We start from the raw sequence: 23,369 nt of genomic DNA, 5'->3' as shown, positions 1-23,369 counted from the left end.
GTAAATTACCCTAATTAAAAGTTTCAGAATAGGCCTACACAGTGACACTGTATCAACTTTAATTAGGTCGAAATATGTTGAGTCGTTTTCGTCTCTGACTAATTAATATTCATTGCCAGGTGTCGTCTCCATAATATAAAGTAACCTTATCAGAAAAAAAAAGGTCTTGGAATTCCTCACTGTACTTTGCTCTTTCGTAGATCTGTTGTATACAGACAGAAACAATATCATGGCGCATATAGAGATCTAACAGAGAAGTTTTGGTGCATAGCATATTAGTAAACTTTCATAGATGAAAGGAATTAGGACCGTTTGAAAGTTCCTATCAATTTTACTGGAACTTTTTAAATACATTTTATTCAAGAGAAACACCATATAAAACACTACTCTATGACAACAGTTAACCATGTTTGGAACTTCTAGCTTCGTTTGTCATAATCACTGTTCCGAATAGTAACTGAAACAGATGCTAAACTGAAATGTTGCCAAAATGTAGCTAAATTATGATTTGAAAAACTTACGAATGATACCTTATTTATTCCAATGGTAATTAATTTGGTCATATTTCATGCAACTAAATTATAGTGCAAATAAAGCCTTGTCGTTGGTGAGCTACTTGGTGTTTTTTGACGCAATGCTTAAAGAAACAAGTAATGGTGTGGGCACAAACGGTCTGATTTTTTTCGGCGACTACAGACTTGTGAAGCGTTTATTTGATATTATAAATCCCGTCGGCAACGCAATAATCTTGATGTGAAAGCGCGGCACGCGTGAGATCTTACTCAAGATTTGAGACTGTTTGTGTGCCCGCACCCTAAGGGCATAGGATTGGAAACAGTTGTACTTTAACCTTTCGCATTATCAAAACCGTTAAACAAAGATCTTTCGTCAGCGAAATTGAAAGACGTTAGACCGACCTCTGACTAATCGATTATATCAGTGCCCTGTATACGTCAGAAAAAATGTTTTATTCAGAGAAATCTACATTAAAGTGCTTAAAGATCTTGTTAAGGTTGAGATTGTCTAGGGTGATGGTCTAATCAGATTAACACGAGACACCTTGTCGGTTGGCGAAATACGTGATCTGAAATATAATGATGGGATATCTGTTTTTATTCACATGTTTTTTTATCGACCAAAGAATCAGAGAATTTGTAGAATTTCTGTAGAAAAATGGTTTAGTTTAGTTGAAGTTTTCAGGAACATGAATTTAACACATATAAAAATGTGAAATGGATTCTAATGACAGGTCTATCTTCACAATGTCAAGCTATACGAACTTATACCAACGTCTTTTACCTTGACCACAAAAGCCTTGTATCGCTTTGTATCAGCCTTGGAGTTTGTAAATGAAGCGATTTGATTGGATTGTACGCTAGAAAATACAGACAATCAGAGTCCTCGATAGAAAGTCTGTAAACAGAAGGTCATAATATTTACAGTCTTTTAGGCGAGATCTCTGATTCGCTGTATACTCTGGCGTACCATCCAATTAAATCGTTGCTTTCCGTGATACAAGGCCATTGTAGTCAAGGTATAAGACGTAGTTTGCAGTATTTTGACATTGTGAAGATGATGATAGGACTAGATAAACTTTAGTAATGGTTTTTGTACCCACACAACCATCGTCTCTTCAACATGTCTAAAACTAAAGTGCTTAAAATATTGCAAGGGTTGCGATCGTCACGTGATTTTCGCGTCGACATATTATTATAACGCTTTGGTTTGTAATTATGAACATTGATCTCGTGAATGGGCATCGACAACCACCTTCATATGGAAGTGTTTTAATAATAACTTTGCTTCGAAATTAAAAGAGAATGGTCTGGATTTCTTAAAAAACAAAACCAAAGAACTGAAGGTGTGGAACATAAAAATGGAAATTCAGATTACACATGGATATGTGAGGCGTGTACAGCCATGCTAACTGATACATGGTACAGGTGCGAATATACGAGACACATATTCCGTAAAAAGTTGTGGACTTCCGGTGCGGTGTACAGTGCAGGGTTATCGATTGCACGACTTTATCTTTTTTGCAACCTTTTCTTTGCTCGATGTTTTACTTTTGCTCAATTTTATCTTGACTTTATCTATGCTCTACCTTTTTCTTTGCGTTACTTTATTACTTTATCTCTGTTCGGCTTTTTTTTTATTTTCTCGATCTTTATCTTTGTTCGACTGTTTTCGTTGCTCGACCTTTTCTTTGTTCGACTTTATATTTACTCGACTTCCCTATCTCTTTATTAGACCCCTTCATCACTTTAACATGATGATTGTGTATATTATTATTTCTATATTAATGTAAAATAACACGCGAAACAACGTTCGATCAATATTATTCATTTTTTATACGATCTCTGGAGAGATCCTAAATCTTTTTTTCCCTGGCTCTTGTTCTCCGAGTTTCTCTCAAATTGAATTAGAATATTTCCTAGTCTTGTATTTCACTAACCGTTTTGACAGAACTGTCGCGTTTAATTATTATGAGATAGGATATCTAAAATTCTAATTCATAATAATTGCTATCTCAGACTTCTGAAAATACAGTTCCCTGTTTTGTATATGGTGGACTAGAAGTGGCATTACTAAGAAAAAAAAACGAAACATCTAAAATATCCATTTTAAACAGATTTTACAGAGATTCAAAATAACTGACAAGCATTAAATGTTTGTGCAAATGAAAATCAGATTGATAGAAATGAATATAAGACTAAACAAGGTTACTAGGTAAAATACAGAGCTCTTAACGTTTGGAATATAAAAGTGTCCAATTGAATTATTAAGATGTCTATAGTTGCTTTCTAGAAAAGCTTGAACAGATTATGACCTTAAACACATTGCAAGCTAAATATTTGCAAAATGATATTTTAAACACAAATGTCAAAACATGGAATGGTGTTGATGTAAGCTATAAGTGTACCGGTTACATTTGCAATTCATGTAATTTCAGAAAATCCTATGTTAACTCTTGTGTTAACTACCAGCACCTTTGCTCAAACAAACCTTTAACTACAGAACTGTACAGGCGTCAGCTGTCATCAGATTCTATTAGAAAAACATCTCGTGTCAATGAAATTGTTTTTATAAACATAATCTAAACGAATGATTCCTGCAAGTCTTCAACTCCCAGATAAAACAAATTTTGATGTACAGCTTGGTTAATCATATGAAATCAATTGAAATAGAGTTTTACACCTGATTGAGCTAATGAAGACCAACATTGGCTATCTGAAACCCTTGTCTTCAACTGTTAACGAATAGCGCTGGGCTCCTTGAAAGCTTTTTGTCGGGAAGTACAAGGAATTCAAATGAGTGCAGTGTCAAGTTAATAAAATGCAAAGTGTAGAAAGATGCAGAAAATACACGAAACAAAACACCCGGCTTTGCATTCCATTCAGATTAAGTGCTGCATAAATTATGTCCAGCTTGTGCAGACACGAGAACAAGTACGACTTGTCAAACATCCGTAGGGACAGGCACAGACTGACGAAGGTCATTTATCTGAAGATCGCACAGCGTGAAACTCCGAGTAACAACATTTTCAGGATCTGTTTTAATATTTCTATATTGCTGTACAATTAATGTATTGAGCACTATTTTAACAATGAAAATATTTTGTAATTGTAAGGGACATTGAAATAGTTTCTCGACATGCGATGTTTTTAATAGCAAGTTTCTCAAGATAACACTCACACGATATATTTAAGTACATTTAACATCGTGAAATTTCTAGTGTTCGTATGATTAATATCAGCCACAGGGCCCTGTTTAATGAGAGTCCACCACCGTTCGACTTGAAAAAGAAATGTACTTTAATGAACACAATAATAATCTCCTTTGAGCGTTATTTTTACTGGAATCGATGGCACAGAAATACTGTTCTCCATAAAGTCAGGCTCCAACATCAAATGAAATATATACCAAACATAATATAGTTTTGAAGTAACTACCTGGACATTGTCGGTGAAACTACAGTAACATCCGGTACACTGGTCAACAGCATCAAGAACATGCGTCAACAGCATCAAGAACATGCGTCAACAGCATCAAGAACATGCGTCAACAGCATCCACAGCACAAGATGGGTTTTGGACAATTAGATTTGTGTTTGAATGGAAGCAAGCTTATGGATTATTTTGCAGCTATCTAAAAAGGCCACCTTGTCACTTTACTAAACAGCATTGCATGCACAATTGTTCATTTTATTGGTAATAATTGGTTAAATATAAACTGAAAACTGGAAAAAAAAAACAACATTAGCGGTTAGGCAGTATCAAACAAATGGTAGAATTAATCTCTCTTGACAACAACTCAACAAAAAGTAACGTCTTATTAGAAATTGACTTTCAAAGACACAATTTATATAATCTTTCAACTTTCGTTATTTCAATTCCCTTGAAATCCTTGGAAAATAAATCAAACAATAAAAAACAAATATTCCAATTTAATAGAAAATAAATAAAGAAATAATTTCTAGTTTGTTGAAAATAAATTAAACGTAGTGTACTTGATTCTGACTCTATAAATTAAATCAACTATTATTGAATTGTGTATTGAAATGGCAATTTAATGAAAGAGGCAGTCAAGTTTTCCCGGGGGATGAGCAGGTCGGGCTTCACTGGTTGCAGAACTTTCATTTTCTAATGGTTTTATATTTCCGGAAATTGAAGACAAATTGGCACATATCAATCTATATTACTCGTCACATACTATCTAGACAAACCTATATTCCTCATCTACTATCTAGATAACCTATATTCCTCATCTACTATCTAGATAAACCTACATTCCTCATTTACCATCTAGATAAACCTATATTCCCCATCTACTATCTAGATAAACCTATATTCCCCATCTACTATCTAGATAAACGTATATTCCTCATCTACTATCTAGATAAACCTATATTCCCCATCTACTATCTAGATAAACCTATATTCCCCATCTACTATCTAGATAAACCTACATTCCTCATCTACTATCTAGATAAACCTATATTCCTCATCTACTATCTAGATAAACCTACATTCCTCATCTACTATCTAGATAAACCTATATTCCTCATCTACTATCTAGATAAATCTATATTCCTAATCTACTATCTAGACAAAACTATATTCTCAATCTACTCTCCAGACAAATCTATATTCCCCATCTACTATCTAGACAAACCTATATTCCCCATCTACTGTCTAGATAAATCTATATTCCCAATCTACTATCTAGACAAACCTATATTCCTCATCAACTCTCTAGACAAACCTATATTCCCCATCTACTATCTAGATAAACCTATATTCCCCATCTACTATCTAGACACACCTATGTTCCTCATCTACTATCTCGACAAACCTATATTCCCCATCTACTATCTAGATAAACCTATATTCCTCATCTACTTTCTAGATAAACCTATATTCCCCATCTACCAACTAGATAAACCTATATTCCCCATCTACTATCTAGACACACCTATGTTCCTCATCTACTATCTAGACAAACCTACATCCCTATCTACTATCTAGATAAATCTATATTCCTCATCTACTATCTAGATACACCTATATTCCCCATCTACTATCTAGACAAACCTATATTCCTCATCTGATATCTAGACAAACCTATATTCCCCATCTACTATCTAGACACACCTATGTTCCTCATCTACTATCTAGACAAACGTACATCCCTAACTATTATCTAGATAAACCTATATTCCTCATCTACTATCTAGACAAACCTATGTTCCTCATCTACTATCTAGACAAACCTACATCCCTATCTACTATCTAGATAAACCTATATTCCTCATCTACTATCTAGACACACCTATATTCCCCATCTACTATCTAGACAAACCTATATTCCCCATCTACTGTCTAGATAAATCTATATTCCCAATCTACTATCTAGACAAACCTATATTCCCCATCTACTATCTAGACAAACCTATATTCCCCATCTACTATCTAGATAAACCTATATTCCCCATCTACTCTCTAGACAAACCTATATTCCCCATCTACTATCTAGATAAACCTATATTCCCCATCTACTCTCTAGACAAACCTATATTCCTCATCTACTTTCTAGGCAATTTTATATTCCTCATCTAATATCCAGACAAACCTATATTCCTCATCTACTATCTAGACAAACCTATATTCCCAATCTACTATCTAGACAAACCTATATTCCTCATCAACTCTTTAGACAAACCTATATTCCTCATCTAATATCCAGACAAACCTACATTCCTCATCTACTATCTAGACAAACCTATATTCCTCATCTACTATCTAGATAAACCTATATTCCTCATCTACTTTCTAGACAATTCTATATTCCCCATCTACTGTCTAGACAAACCTATATTCCTCATCTACTATCTAGATAAACCTATATTCCTCATCCACTTTCTAGACAAACCTATATTCCTCATCTACTATCTAGATAAACCTATATTCCTCATCTACTCTCTAGACAAACTTACATTCCTCATCTACTATCTAGACAAACCTATATTCCTCATCTACTATCTAGATAAACCTATATTCCTCATCTACTATCTAGATAAACCTATATTCCCCGTCTTCTATCTAGACACACCAACATTCCTCATCATACTATCTAATCTCTATTCTTCATCTCACTACTGTGTTAGAATTCAGAAACTCCTTTGCAAAGATCCCTTAACAACATTATTGGTATTGTGACCAACCATGTATGCTGTTAGTGGATTACTAGTCAGCTACATCAGAAAAGCTTACATTCTATAACACTTTGTGGAATCGGGAGCACAGTAAAACTGTTGTGGAAGAATATTTTGCTCCTCAAAGATCACGTATAAATTTCCAGCCCATTCACACTCTTGACAAAGATTCAACCCAGTGAGACATAAGCGGTCATTCATTCATCCATAGCACTTCTCTCGGTTCAAAATTTTATTTGGTAAGAATTAAACCACAAACGATACAGTTAAAGATAGAGTATGTTCTGTTAATGCTTGCAATGTTGCAAGTTTTGTTTTCCCCGTAGAATATGGTTTGTGTATTTATTTTTTTTATTTTCTCGGTAGGTCATTCGAAAGTCAGGAACTGTAGATAAAAACAGAGTAAGAATGTTATGATGTAATATTTACCACGAGTGTTATTTGAACTTAACATTCATTCATTCATTCATTCATTCATTCATTCATTCATTCATTCATTCATTCATTCATTCATTCATTCAATTCAATTCAATTCAATTCAATTCAATTCAATTCATTTTCTCCTATCTGTAAGCAATTTGAATTGGTTAACATGTAACTACTAATATTACAGATAAAAACAGAGTGAGTATATACTGATGTAATATCCACAACAAGTGTTATTTCCTCGGTAGAATAAAAGACAATTCATTTATTCAATCACTTCATTCATTCATTTATTCATTTATTCATTTATTCATTCATATCCCTCTTTTTTTCTGTGCACAATTTGAATTGGTAAGCATGGAACTACTAACATTACCGATAAAAACAGATAAAGTATATACTGATGTAATATTGACAATAAGTGTTATTTCCCCTGTAAAATAATAACCAGAAGAAAAGACAACAATATTGGAGTATTTCAATGGAGTATTCCAACTATTAGAAGATCAATTACTGTATTATTGTTAGACAGGGAAGAGGTGAAAGGAAAATGTACAATTGATTTTAATATTGATACTTAACCTATTTTCACATTAATGGTTTTCAACTGAAGCAGTTTCTTGTCTATGTTCAATAAGATACTTTGTTATGTAATGCTAGAGTAGTTTTGCTGCATGGGGTGATGAAGACGTTAACATATACCCATGTAATAATTTTCACGTCTAGTTCTGCATCTAATAGGACAAATGAAGACAGAAATACTTTTTTGTGGTATTTTCCTTTTGCATTCCGGAATGTCAACAGATCCTCAAAGCGGTAATCTCAACGCAATGGATACATTGCTCAAATAAACTCCGACCTTATACACAGGATGATGATTATGACAGCTTGTCGCCCATTCTCCCTTCAAAATCTTCTGTCGAGGCCTGCACCAATATTAAGAAATGGTTATATTTCTTATTAACTGGTGTGGATAATCTACATTACCTCTGCTAATATTTCGTCCAGAGCACATCTCCGGCATTTCAGATTGTAACCATTCAGTGTCCAGGCCTTGTCATTCTGTAAGATCCTGAGTGGTTATTTACTTGCAAATGAGCGACTTTGTCATTTGGTTTTGTGGATGTATTTAATCGGAAACTGGTTTATGACTGAGTTTATGAGAACCATCTGTATTTTGTTTGTTTTTTAATATATTTACAGGATTATAGAACACGAAACATTTACATTTGTATTTCTAACAGATTGTCAGTTGTTTTCTGGTATTTTAATATCTACTATGTCATCATTTCGACCCACATGAAACTTTACCGTCATAGAGTACATTTTCAGATGAATATCACTATTAAAGGACTTTAATTAATATTAGGGAATGTGGTTAGCATGTTAGCACTCCTGGCGACAACCACGACCTATCATACATCGATGTGCTATGTCGACTAAATCCAGCGATTTGCCAGATCCTATCATTCGTTAAAAATCTAGTCGCTCCTGGATTCTAAAGAAATCCTGCAACATTGATCTGAGAGCCAACTCTACCCCGTCCTTTTTTCCAACGACTACAAAGTGACCGCCAGTAGCCATCAAATTCCCTTCTCTGCGTAAGCGGCCAATATCTGTAACACGATATAACTTTAAATCTTAGCCATGCATTTATAACTTTCTAACATTTCTAAACTTTGCACGTTGTTTTAGCACTAATCTATACTTTGTGACCAAGGCCAGTGCTTTTATGAGAATACGTCCTCCTCACCATCTAACCCAGCAGATTGTAGTAGTCAGTAGGCGGATTTGGTGCATTTACCGTCAATAGCAAGTCGAACTAAGCTATTATATACAAAACTATCCCCATGTCTTGTAATTTAAATCTTGGTTCGTTCTATACCAGACACAGGAATGTTGACTTTCACAGCTGAAATATTACTCAGACTGTGGATGAACTGTGGTTGTCGTGTGTGATACTGACATGGCCTACTTTCAACGAAGCGACTAAAAAATCGTTAGAATCACAATAATCTTTATTCGTTTGACTAAGAAATAAATTCACTTGACTTAATAATGACTGTCAACTCTTCAGAGATGTTCAGACGATTTTTATAACTCATTGGCTAAAGGCTGACATACACGATATTGGATCTCTTCCACAATTGGTTAGATTAAAGAGACGATAGAGGGTCATACATTATAGATCACTAGAAAAAAGAAAAACTCTCATAAGCGTTGTTATCATGAGAGATTAAATTATCAAATCCTGACAAATAGAATGTGCCTGGAACATTGGCATCAGAATTTAAAGCAAACATTTTTTTCTATCAAGTTGCCCCCAGTGCACACAGCAGTGGTCAGTCCTACTTATCGCAATATATCAAAGGATGTGGAAGATTTGAAGCACCCAAGACAAAGGAATATAGTCGCATGCAATCTAGACTTGATGCAAAGTAGCATTCTTAAGATGTGAAGAGACGAGGTCTGGTGTAAGGTACTGTAGAAAATACAAGAAGCAATGCTTTCTTCTTTTATATCTTCCTGTATCGATAATCCCGTCCCGTATACCGTATCGGACTTGGTATATTCGCACCTTTACGCGTGACTGAAAAAAGGATTCAATTCATTAGATTGGAAATAATGGTCTCGTGTTGTCATTAAAGTAACAAATGGGAACATTACAATGTTAATCTACTGTATTGATGATAATATAGAATTCTAGAACACCTGCTACTCATCTTCATAGAATATAGGTTACAAATATGACGCTTGTCCTCTCCAGACGAAATTGGTGTCAATTGTGGCGACAGCCTCCTGGAACAATCGGGGTTGGCATTCCCAAAGTGGGAGATCCGTGGAATCGGCAAAGTCGTAGTCCTATCTAGGAGGGTCTGGAGTTATTCCCCCAGAAAAAATTTGAAATTATATTTGCTTTTTTTGCATTCCCACACAAATTTTGGAACGAAAATGAAGAGAATGAATTTTTTGACATTTCTTAGAAAAGAATAAATTTCATCATAACTCCATTATCGATCAAGTTCTTACGACATCAGTAATCAATAATTCACTCATTCAAAGGAAAGTCCTGAAAATGTTATTCATCCTACCAATATTATATCATAATCTGTTTAGTTGACTCTTTTACCACCAGCGTTTTCTGTTAATTCTGGATCATTTACGTACTTTAAAACCTTTTATATTAATTTATAACGTGTTACAAAAACAATATATAACCTTTCGACAGCTCAACACTGGTTGGAAAAACATGCTTATATAAAAATCTTATATAAATCAGTCTTTTTATTATTATTTGAAAATCATGCGATCAAGAAATCTATTATAATTTCGTTATAAAATATTTCAGTGTCATTAAATCCTCTAATAGAAGTTTTAAAACCATTTCCAACTTAGTTTCTTACATACTTTTGTTTTACATTTGGAGACAAACAACTCAACATAGCCGTTCATTTATATATTCTCAGCATGCCAATGTAACAAGCTCCTACTTCGAAGAGGGATACTGTGATATTCGAATGTACCAAAAACAACCATATATGTAGTTACCTTTCGACTCCCCATGACATGCAGCGAGTAATGAGGAAAGAAATTCTTCGTCGCGTGCACCATGTCCCGTTACCAATAACATCAGACCTTATATGATATATAGGAGAGACGATTGGGGCTATACTTTAATAATACAAAAATGTTTCGTTCCTTACGGAGATCGACAGTCAGTTAGACAACATGCATTTATAACAGTTTTCCTGGTTTGATACAGCCTTTTCTGCTTGGTTCTTCCATCCAACTTTATATGACCAATTACATGCCGAAAAGTAGGATGTAAAACTCCATTTCATTTCATTTTCTATGATCTTAGTTAGCCTTTCATAATTACGATTGTATCTGGTTCATTGTGGTTATTCACAAAGAGAAGATAAACCTATAACGTAGATCTGGTGTAAAGCGATTCTTGTTCTCCAGTGTTTACAATCTATACATAATTCATTGTACATTTCACGTTTCCTCGCTCATTTATCATCTATTCTGTATTAAAGTGTTAGAATTCAATCTACTCTCTGACGAGACCTTTGTGGTCTTTATCAATATTCATTTTCCCTATTGTAATTATTTTTTTTTAATTCTGAATCTCGTGAAATCTGAAACAAAGACATTTTTTTTTTAATAAATTTGGGTAGATGATTTATTTTGCTCTGTAGAATTATCAAATTGAAGATTTAAATGTAGATTTCCCGCGGGTTATCACTTTATTCCTGAAAAATATTGTAGATTTCCAGCAGATTATCACGCGCTCTCTTTAAGAAATTTAACTATATGGTTTATTATCAAATTGTAGATTTAAATGTAGATTTCCGACAGGTTAGCAATGTCTTCCTGAATTGTACGTTTGTGATATATATTTCATTATTTTGTAGAATTTCCAAATCATAGATTTATGTTTATACTTCAGTAGATTATCAGAAGCTTTTATTTTAAGTTATTTTAGTTTTGAGTTTTAAACTATTTTCAAATCCTAGATTCACGTTCATATTTTAGATCAGTAGATTTACACTAAAGATCTCCCAGAAATATTACACTATCAAATTGTAGATTTACCTGTAAATTTCCCGATGACCTTCCGGTGAATAACGTTTATAATATATTTTCTCTGTAGTTTTATCAAATTGTAAATTTGAGTTTACAAAATCTATCAATTTGAGTTATTTTCTCTGTTATTTATCACGCATTATAGATTTATTCGTATATTTCTGCGGGCTAACTGCACTAACTAAAGCTTCTAAAGCTTACAAATACAAACAATTTATTGTTACTGCAATCCGATTAAAATAAACCTCCGTTTTTGTGTTCCGTGTTTTTGTTCTCTGTGAAGCATTTCATTCAATTATATGTCGTTTAAAGTAAATATAATATAAAACCATAGAAGATTCAAACGAAAATTTAATTAATAAAATAAAATTAATTAAGTAACAAAATTATTTGAAGGACTTTTTTTCTGAGAAAAGAAATTAACGTCTCTTTTAATGCACCCGACTGAGCTGCTGCAAAATTGACAACGCCACGAAGTGTTCAATGAAGGAAACCTTGACAAATGTTTATCGATTATTAAAAGTAAAAAATTGTTAAGAACATAGGATCAAATTCCATTAGGATTGTTGAATAAAAAAACGAGAATAAAAGTTCAAATTGTTAAGGACAATAGCAAAAACCAAGAATTAAAGTGAGAGCCTGTTATGGGTTTGGATTATATTCTATTTAGACCGTAAGTAAAAGTAAGAAAAGGCATAGTGATACGGAAAGAAGATTGAATTTCGAAGACGAAGACAACCCTCTGTAAGAGAGAAATCATTAAAATCTAGATGGAAATAATGAGATAGATGATATTAATTGTAAGGAGTCCTATTACTGATGTTTGCAATGAAATCAGTTGTTTCCTAGTTACTATAATACTTAAATCTCTTATCATCATAACAATCACTTGATACAAGTCGATACAATCTAATTCAAACTAATTCAAACTTTCTAAATAGACCCGTGTACACACAGCAGGTCATCTGCTGGTGGTGGGAGTGATGAAAGCACGGGATCTTACAGAGGGCTAATAAAATATGTTATCCTCCTCCCTCTCCACCCCTCGTCTCGAAAACATTTTGACCGATGACACGTTTAAGCTCTGTTATAATTTTTCTGCACAAGTACGAGTTATGTGATTATGTATGCCTTGTACGATTCTAATTTGCATTACATTCATACAAAGCTTTCACTCCTTCAGAGGGTACAAAGTTTAATAGAATTCATGTCGCTTTGCCTTAGTGACTTAAAAAACTTTGTCAATCTTTTCTGTAAATTGGAATGGTATTAATAAGAACTACAGTGTATAAGTTTCCTCGAATCACATACATAGATTAGAAAAGTCTGTTTAGGTTCTTTAGTCAAAATATCCATGCTATCTTTTTTCTGTACAGGCAACATTTTACCATATAAGCAATTGAATCAAAATGAATAATTGAAATTGTGGATTTGTCGTTTGTGTGTTCAGACGTTAAGTTTATAATGGGAGAAATTAAATATTTATGAATTGTGACAGGACAAAACAAGGACATGATGGTAAAGTCGTGGACTGTTGATTGTCATTATTCAGGTCTGAAACTTCTTCTACTCATTGCGTTATCAAATAAATAGCTTTCAGAGGCTTGAACAAAATCGTGGGAAACAGGTTCGTAGCCAGTTCTGTTTGTTAGTAGGGGAAAGTAATACATTCGGAGGGGCAATGGAAAATGGTGTTTAGTTGTAGTAATGGAATTGGTCGTTTGTCGCCTCCCCCTTCACCTCACCTTTTCCGTGGTTTTCAGAATTTTCCCAAAAGACTAAATCTATCAAGCAAGGGCGATAATCTACTTATACTAATATCGAGAGATCAGTAATTGATCTGCCATTTTATGGGCATTTATCTTGGTAAAAGAATCTTTTTATCTCAGACTGCCCTGACAATAACCTCGGCTCTGAAATGGGAGCAAATATTAAAACTCTACGATCTCTTAGAAATTGATTAATTAATGTCTTTTGTCTCAAGTCAAATATTCGTATCAATCTCTATTTTCTATAATCTAACCAGCTGATATTACATTACATATTGGTAATAAATACGGTAGCGATTACTGGGTAACATATAATGTTCCAGACATTGCGCCAGAGTCAATTCTAGTGGACAGTAACCTGGTGTCTTCCAATGTACATACAAAGAAATAATATTGTTACCTATAAACATAATATTTGGTGTTCAAAGGAAAATTTAGTAGACTTAACAAATTCTATTATCCTTTGTCTGCATGTTGAGAATATTATCAATAGTGAACCATTTTCCGGAATAGAATTCAGATGAAGGTGATGGTAACCCCCACACCCCGGAATATTAGATATGCTGTCTGTAAGTAGATACTACAACAACAATATACGTTAGGTGACGGTGACGTTATTATGCCAATTGACGCTGGTGATATCTAATGTTTTTGTAAGATAACAATCAAACTATTCAACAGTCCGGTGAATAATAACCCAAATCAAACTGTTTCTCGTGAAAGTTCTGCTGTAACCCTCTGCAACAGATTTAGCTTTACGGATAGCAATGAACATAAGTATTATAGGCTTGCAATGGTGAAAAAAGGTTCTGAATTATAATCTGCAGTAAACAGAATATGTCTAATCCTTCCTAATGACTATTCGCTAACAAGAGTATGGAGTTCTCTTTGTAGACAATTCACAACAACGTGTGTGTCTTTTTAAGAATTGGATTTTAAGATACTGCAAATGCTCTGTTTGACATGGACACATACTCTAAATCAGATCGTCTACGTGTAATACTGGACACTGCTATGGTGTACCAATTAATCTTTGAAGATAAAAACACGCGGAAACCATTCAATTATTCTGTAGAAGTTATTCATGTTAGAATAATAGTAGTGTGTAATATTTCATATTGTGATTATTTATCAGTCCGTAATGAGTTTTTAAAATTAAAGATTGATAAATATTAAGAATAGTGAAGATAGAGAGAGAGAAATTAAAGATGGACTAGAGACAAGTTTAAAGATTGGTAGATATCTAGTTCACCATTACCACACATCAATAATTAATAAGTTCACGTTTCCAGGGAAATAACAATAAAAGCCTCACAATTTTCTCTTATTTCTCGCTAATTTCACTTTCAATAGCGGAAAAACACAGCTTGATTCCTCGACAAAGCTCTGACAAAAACACAACTCTTAATGAACTGTGTTACACAAAGGCTTTGAACTTTCACTAGAGCTGAAGTAAAAGACTATCTGACCTGAATCACAGATCGGATAAACAAACAAATTACGCTTTAGTTTTGGCAATGTCGTGTTTGTTGTCAGAGTCAGGCAAATCTAAGAAAATCATAAGACGTAAGTCCAAAAAATTACTGAAATTATACGCATAGCTACATTTCCTCTCATTTCTAAGTTTTGTAGTTTAGGTTTTGTCTATGAATGCAATCAATCACAACCCAACCGACACTGACAAGTATTTCTCTTTGACTGCACAGAAATATTTGTTCTTTGAAGCAATGACACAAAGCTAGGAAAAACAAAACAATCTTGTTGGAGTGTTGTTAACCGTGTTTCTTTTCTAGTAATATGTAATAGAAAAAGGAAAACTCAGATTTATCTGGAAGACACAAAGCTGATTTGATGTCCTTTTGAGAAGATGCGCAAATTTTTCATCGAATGTCTGTGTCGTGTGCAATTTGGTTGTTTTAACAAAGTATTGCCAGTTATTTTTGTGGGTCGCAGTTAACCTCTCTTGGTAAAAAAAAATCGCAAGAGGTGGAAAGAATAGGGGGGTATTATACCAGAATAACTCTACAAGTATTGTCTGTTGTTTTGAAAAGTTTATAAGTACATCATTGGTATCATTAAAATTCCGTTCTATTGTTTAGAAACGTACAACAGTAGGCTAGATACACACTAGTATAAATCAATCGTCCTGCCCCTGAGATTCAATGGTAGGTTTTTATCGAGTTATTTCATGATATTCACATAAAAGTTCGACCCAGACGTGGAAACAATAAAAGTTGGAAGTGAGTAGCTGGTAATTAGATTAATTACATCTCGGCTTTTTGATGTAGGGACAAATAGTAATGTATCCTTTGACAGGCTCAAAGAACACGGGAATCATAGGTTTGTATAGTTAGGGTATTTGAATAGAACATACTGTCCCCCTGATGTTTAAAGAGTATCGTCAAGGAAGTGAACAAATAGTAATCTATCATTTACTGTATGTTTTCTTTGACAGGTCCAAAGGACACGGGAGGGTGGGTGGGAAATATTCGATCTCCTGATAATTTTGTTGAATAGAGAAAGTTTTTGTGGATATCTAAAAAGGGAACCAATAATAATTTATCCGTTATGTTTTCATTAACAGTTCTTTAGAAACAGGGGTGCACGGGACAATGTGGTCATGGAGGAATCCCCCTCCCAACCCCACACACACACAATGTTAGATAATTGTGTTATATAGCTAAAAGTATATTTTATTCATGGGATTGGTTATTTGGCCGGGACATCAATTGGTAATGTTATTTGAATATCTAATGATTAAGAGAAGTAATAATAATGGTGGTTGAGCACCTTCATATACACTGCCTACCACCAATCCAAAAAAATATCAGCAACGACATATCTTGAGCTACAGCAATACAGATTGGTCAGACTGCAGATTGATCCTGAGTATAAAGACAAAGGTTCGTCAATGTCAATGTCCATGCATTGTTGTCATATGCCGAATCTATAAAACTTGTTGCCAAGCTCAGTCGCATAGTGGCAGCAAGATATCATCTAATGGTCATAATATCGGTTAGACGATACACTAATGATATCGGTAATTAACGTAACCGAGTTTAAGATAGCAACTCGACTCCATAATTAAAAATTCTCACAGACAAGTAGATGTATTGATTCTATATTCTTAATTAAAAATTGAAACCGTTTCATTATAACTTGGTATATTTAACAAACAAGTCTGAACGATATATAATCTTATAAGGTGATATTTTATAAATTGATTGCAAAATTGTCCGCGCACCTGTTACCAGACGTTACAAAACGTTATAAACACTGTGTAAGAGTGGTCGTAATGTTATTGAGACAGACAGTTCACTCGCACTTACCATTTACCTGTAATAATTCTAGGGTCAAGGCAAGATTTCCTCGGTATCAAACCATTGGAGCACAAACTTATAGTCTCACCTTTTTAAACTGTTCTATTACTGTAACAATTTATAAATAAATTAACATGAGAGCATGAATCACGCTGAATTACTTTGGAAAACTAAAAAATTTCAAGCAGCCAAATTTTGATGTACATGGTGTGTAAATATTTCTAACTAGTTTCCACTTTGCTTTCAGAGATCAAATTATATCTTAATTAGTCTTCTCAAATAGAAATGGTTCTCGGGCTTTATGATTTTGTAACCAAAATCTTTATATTGTTCAGCAACACTACCTTTAATACTAAGTGGCTTAACTTCGGTAAGGACTGGTTGACCCTTGTCTACGGACCTTACTCCTAAATAGTATCTAATTACTTCTCTTACAGACTACAATTATAATCAAACTAAGCAACCAGTAATATATAAAAGAGTGAAATAGCATTAACAACAGACTGAAAATATTTAAATCTGCCATTAACAGACATTAAATTGACTTCCAGAGGAGTCTCAAAATGCCAGAGAACACAAAATGTCCATGAGAAGGACCCCACTTATCTAGTTCTGCCACTGAGGGTGTCGCAAGCAACTACTCCTTATGCCAACATCCCAATCTGCTGGTAAGATAGACACGATGTCATATAAAGTAAAGACTATGGGATTGTATCTAATCCTCTCTATTCTGAAATGGTAGGAAATATTGACGATTTTGCAGTGTAGTGTAATTTACACATCAACAATGTTTCTATTAGATTAACCAGTCTTACACTAGTATCGTTTTTAATAAGGATCAAAGTATTCAATAGTTAAACAAGTTTTAAGTATTTTTAATACTGATGTCATACTATGCCCTTGATTTAGAAAATGTCAATAGCTGTCATGGTTGATATTATTAAGCGAACTCGCTGCATAGATTGCACAGTTTTGGTACCCATTTAAGTTAGAAACCCTGCCTATGAGCGCATGCATGGAGCAGTGCCATCCTAGGTATCTTAAGTAATCATCTCAATCAGTCCAGTAATATTGGTCTTCAAAAGTTTTGTATGATGTTAGATTTAGACCTCCTACTTTCATTTCCTCTCTTTAATATCAGTGGATCACGACGTTTAGCCTTTGAATACCAGTAAAGACTTACAAAGACACACTTTAGGTTTATACATTTGTAGAACATTCTGCTTCGCGCGTTTATGCTCTTCTTTGATTCCACCACCAAACGATTATTGAACGATCTTTCGTCATTTGGAAATCGAAATAGTGAAAGCTGTTCCCGCTTTCTTGGAAATACATCTCGTACTGCACACTGTCTACAATGACCCAGCCAGGTGCAAGAAAGTAGAACGTAAAGCTTCGATCCATTCATTCCATGTGCATGATCTATGAATTATGTATAGCTTTAATTGTATCACTGTTAACAGTGAAAACACGAAGTTTTATGTTCGGCACAACTCGTCATAATGTAACTATAATTTACCTATAATAATTACCAGAGTTTATCGACGTAACAACTATATATTTATATAGCGGTGATAGTAGCACGATCTGCTAGAGACAAGATACACTAGTTGACAGGCTGGATGGCAGGCCATATACAATAGCTGTCTCTGACAATACTAGAGAATAGATGAGGCAGTGACAAGCTCACGACAACTAGAACTGCTATTTATCTACTTTTATATATAACAATGTACAGTGCGTGTATAGAGCATAATAACGGGATATATATAATGTAGATACTGATGTATGTCTACCTGTTCGTTTTGTGTTAGTAGAGAAACTTATATCTACACGATCTTGCTTGAATTAAAAGTGTCGCCGTCAACAAATAAATGTCACTTTTCTCACGTCGTCAATTTTTACCTTATTTCAATATTTGGATTGCTTTACGTGTGTTGACATCCGTTTTCTAATGTGTAAGGAATTTGTGTAGATTTGATTTGGAATAATGAAGTTTTATAAAGTTTATGAATTGGATTAAAACTTTTGTCTACGCTTCACTGCATATTGAAATAGGTATTTATGCATAACTTCAACTTTCATTTATACGTGTCGCACTTTTATTACGTTTAATAAAATGGCTAGTTCAAGGTGAAAGATTTAACACTTTTCTTGTATGTCCGACTTCCATAAATGTGTGTGTGGTCGTTCATACGTTCCTACTGCTGTGGTGTCTGCTACGAAGCGGCTTTGGCGATATTTAATTGAAATCCAAGTAGTTTTGTGAACACATTATATTCTCTCAAACTACTATATCAATGCCTGCTTAATCGTTGCAAAGGTCAGGTTGCAAACTGTAAAACTTATAACATGTGATTAGCAGATTGGTGACGTATTTTAGATGGAATACAATAGAGTGCTAAGCACCCTATAAATCCGTTATTAATGAGTCTTATTGCGATTATTCAAGACACAGATATAAAGAATATAATAAACCCCAACTGGTAAATCATCTTATATCATACTTACCTGTTACTTTTGAAATCATATTGCAACGTCTAGTAATTTTGGAATTGTTTTATACCTTTATGAACTGGTTCGGAACATTTTGCATTTAATGCACCCATTTTTTAACCTCTGAAAACACATATCACTTCAGCTTATAGAGCTACATTGTAACTGCAACATTTTAATTCTCGGAGTATTTTTGTACCTATGCTCAAAGTTTGGAATAATATTACATCTGTTACCAGGGAAATTATATTGTAATACAGTTGTAACATCTACAATAGCATCTAACAAAATTGTAACGCCGGAATTATATTGTAACTGGTTGACCTTTTCTGTAACGTCTGGCATAACATTGTAACAGTCCTAACTAGATATACCAGGTCATTCTCTCTAGTGTGTCATTGTTAGTAGTTACTCCCATTTCTTGACAGTTTTATACGTTCGTATGTGAACTATCAAAACACTTTTATGTACCTTTTATGTATATATAAAACTCGCTCTGTTAGTAGGAAATATGTACTTACAATATGCTGAATTTGCATTTTAAAATTACATGCATGCACAATTCAAACCATTAACGAAAAGAGGCAAAGGTGTTTGAATAATAACTGTATATTGTCGAAACGTTTAATTATCGTGCGACATATTGCATTGATTGAGTTTATATTATGAAGGGTTAGATTACCGTGACATATGATATGATATATTAAATGGAAAACAAGTGTTCATATTGATGTATTTTCACTCAATTCAGATTATTGGAATATACCACATAGTTGTTAAGGAACATTTAAAACATGAATGAGGTGTTATTGAAGTCTATACGCAGTGCTCGTCGTGATTATAGATTTAACGAAGAATTAAATGTGATTGAAAATGGTATATGGTGAACCATACAGCTTATATTATAGTGCTACCTCAGATTTATAATCTTCTATAACAATATCTAATACTGTTTTGAATTGCTAATGAAAGTGTTTGTGGAAAAGTGATTAAAATATCTATATAGCAATTAGTTACAGAATTGAATGTAACTGTTGGAAAGAGTTTAGCAATTTTTTTAAAAGTTTAAAATATCTGTACCCGGAATGCAAGATGTGACTTTAGTAGAATTAGTAATTCCTGAGTCTTAAAGTGCCAAGGAGTAAGACAATGGTAGATATCGAGGCATTATTGATTCCAGTTATTTATTTATTGTTTAATTAGTTTTATAGATAAATATGTAAACAACAGTCTGAGGTAATTAACGTCTATATGTCCTTGTTTATAACTAGCCGTTATAAGAGTTATTACATAGAGTTATTAATTATAATTTACACCTAATAGTCATAATAACAAACTGTGAAACATACATTTATTTTTGGAAATTGGAGATACGCGAATGACGTAGGCTATTGTTCTTCCTGATATTCGAGACATACGAAGTACGCAATAAGGTCTATATTTTTTTCTGAATATTAGAGATACGTACAGGACTCCCAATAAGCTCTATAGTTTTCTGGATATTGGGACCACGTGAAGGATTCAATAAGGTTTATATTTTGTTGTGTATATATGACACATATCGTCTGGTTATTGGACAATTGGTACAGATTAGTACCACCGTATTGGAATTAGAGTGGATTTCGTGCAATTTAAGTTAATACAATTGTATGTGTCCTGAAATTTTCCGAAATTTTATTCAAAACGTTCAGGATTTTCAATGAACTGCTAGAAACTTACAGTGAGATATCAACCTTGTGTGTCTTTAAAGTTTCATATTGCAACATCAACAGATATTCTCTGCCAAACAGTGGATAGAATAGGTAAACTACAGTACAGTACCATTAAAGTTCTTCATTATCTTACGGTGATTCAGAAATTTTGAAGTTGAACCTCTAGCCTGATTACCTGATTACCAGAGCAATTCCCGAATCTTCCAGATTTTTGCGAAATTCTAACAGTTCTAGCCATAATTTTGGTTGAACGTTGACCTAACCTGATTTATAATGGAACTGTAAAGACTAAAAAAGGATCAGTGTACTTGGCGGTATATAAACTGTAAACATTACTCAAGTGGTTCAAGAAGGAACTTAGAGATAAGGTGAAGTGTCAACAATCGATGATTATTTATTAAAAATCAATGGTTGAAAGGGGATAAACTATATTTCAATATCAGTCACAGGCTGTGTATTATTGAATTTTAAAATAATTGCTTATATTGTTTATAGTGGAATATTATATACTTAATTACTCTTCAATCCATTTATTATTATCATTTTACCATTTAACGTTTATTTTATGAAATAGAGAGGCTCACTGACTGTGGTGTATTTCAACAAACGATAGTATGCAGTAACCAATATCGGAAGTGGTGGTGTAGATTTTAAGGATCTGTGAACTATTTTTGTGGATTTCGAGTTGGGACTGTCTTTTTATCGAAAATGACCTTAGAACCTAATATTATTGGTTAAGGTGGACGGGAACGTGGTTTTGAAGGTGGGCGGCCACATAAGGCAATTCAAAACGTTTCATGCCTATACCATCATTTAATATTTGCTGTTTTTAAACATTTTTGCATTTTTCCAGAATATTTTGGAGTATTTCTGTGTTGTTTTTTCTCTAAGAATTTTGGAATTTTATCTATATTTTTTACTTTTTACATATTTTCTCTTTCGTGTTTAAAATTTGGATTTAAATCCGTGTTCATATTTTTGGATTTTACTTCATTCCTATATTTTTTAAATATTTTTTAATATTTATCTTATCGTTGTGCCGAGATTTTCTTCCTAAATTCCATTTTTTCTCATCCCACTTCGGATTGATTGTTATTTGTTATTCTAGCGAAGTGGATACTGAACATTGTTGAACTTGTTTCATTCTTTTGAACTTGTTTATTATTTTTGCTGATCAAAGGCGTTTGTCATTGAATCGTGGAACAGTGGCGATTGTAACATTACAGTTGAAAGGTTTCAAACCAATGTTGCCTAACACAATGCAAAAGGGTATAAGAATAAACGATGGCCAACTGCTGTATCTGGCAGGGAAGGCCAAACAAGAAAACACAATCTGTGGATATCTTTATAAGAAAAGTTCGGACACTGGAAAGTGGCAATTGAGATATTTTATACTGTACCAGAACTTTCTGTTTTATTTTGAGAATGACACTGCTACCAGACCATCTGGTGTGGCTATCCTAGAGGGTAGTTATTGTGACAGAGCTATTACATCGACTACAGCAAGTAAAGGCAAAGATCTGGATAAACAGGTCAGTGAACATTTTATCTTTTTGTTCAGTTGTTTATTTTACTATTTATTCATATGCATAACAAACGTTAGTTACTATTACCAATATATTTCAAAAGTATTCTACTGAAGAGAAAAATATGATAACAATCTAATTATGTTCTACAACTATTTATATATATATTATACGCTATTCACTATCACATTGGGCTAACAGCAAGTATATCGTAAAATAGAAAAAAAACATATATGCTACCAAAGCAAATGGTCTTCTCTTTTTTTAGATTTTATTACACATTCATTTACAGATACAGCATCATAAGTCACTATCATAAATATGGCAGTGTTGGCTTCCGCGTATTAAAATAGGCAATTCAAAACTTTATTGCAGAAACACTTAGGATTACAGAGAAATAACATGTAAATCGTGTCACATCCTTAAGCATTAGATTCAGCTTAAAGGGATTGTAAAGAGGTTTTCTTAAAAAAAGATTCACTTTGCATTATTACAATTTTTTGTAGAATTGCAGAAACCACAGATGTCTGATTGAAAATTTGAATGGTGCATATTGATTATCAGTGTCCCAGATACACATAAAAATTCAGAAAATATTTTATCAATCCCTTTAAATTGATGTAGTCAAAACATGAAAATATTACAATTAACTTAAGAAGAATTTAAATAAGAAACCATAGGGCCACATAAGTATACATGCAATAATACATCTGCAAATGCAATGATCTTTGGAAGGATTTCATTTTGACTACCAATGTTATACCACACTAGCATATATATGTACATGAATCTACCATTGTTGCTTTAAACGTGCG

General features: G+C 33.5%; 3 protein-coding genes across 3 annotated transcripts; all 3 read left to right on the top strand.

The window, feature by feature from the left end:
• Nucleotides 1-4,760: 4,760 nt before the first annotated feature.
• On the top strand, nt 4,761-5,528 carry LOTGIDRAFT_102799 (hypothetical protein; the record flags this gene model as incomplete). Its single annotated transcript, XM_009045911.1, has 1 exon — nt 4,761-5,528. A coding segment is annotated over one exon (768 nt), but the record flags the coding sequence as incomplete, so codon positions are not given.
• A 515-nt stretch (nt 5,529-6,043) lies between these two features.
• Nucleotides 6,044-6,310, top strand: LOTGIDRAFT_102550 (hypothetical protein; the record flags this gene model as incomplete). The annotated part of the gene is made up of 1 exon (XM_009045910.1): nt 6,044-6,310. A coding segment is annotated over one exon (267 nt), but the record flags the coding sequence as incomplete, so codon positions are not given.
• Nucleotides 6,311-22,287: 15,977 nt separating this feature from the next.
• On the top strand, nt 22,288-22,668 carry LOTGIDRAFT_102993 (hypothetical protein; the record flags this gene model as incomplete). Its single annotated transcript, XM_009045909.1, has 1 exon — nt 22,288-22,668. The coding sequence occupies one exon, from the start codon at nt 22,288-22,290 to the stop codon at nt 22,666-22,668; it is 381 nt and encodes a 126-aa protein (XP_009044157.1).
• Nucleotides 22,669-23,369: the final 701 nt, after the last annotated feature.

Source organism: Lottia gigantea (assembly GCF_000327385.1).
Source record: "Lottia gigantea unplaced genomic scaffold LOTGIsca_1, whole genome shotgun sequence".
Classification (NCBI taxonomy): domain Eukaryota; kingdom Metazoa; phylum Mollusca; class Gastropoda; family Lottiidae; genus Lottia; species Lottia gigantea.
Note: the sequence above shows the minus strand (reverse complement) of the source record. Positions and strands in the feature narration are given on the sequence as shown.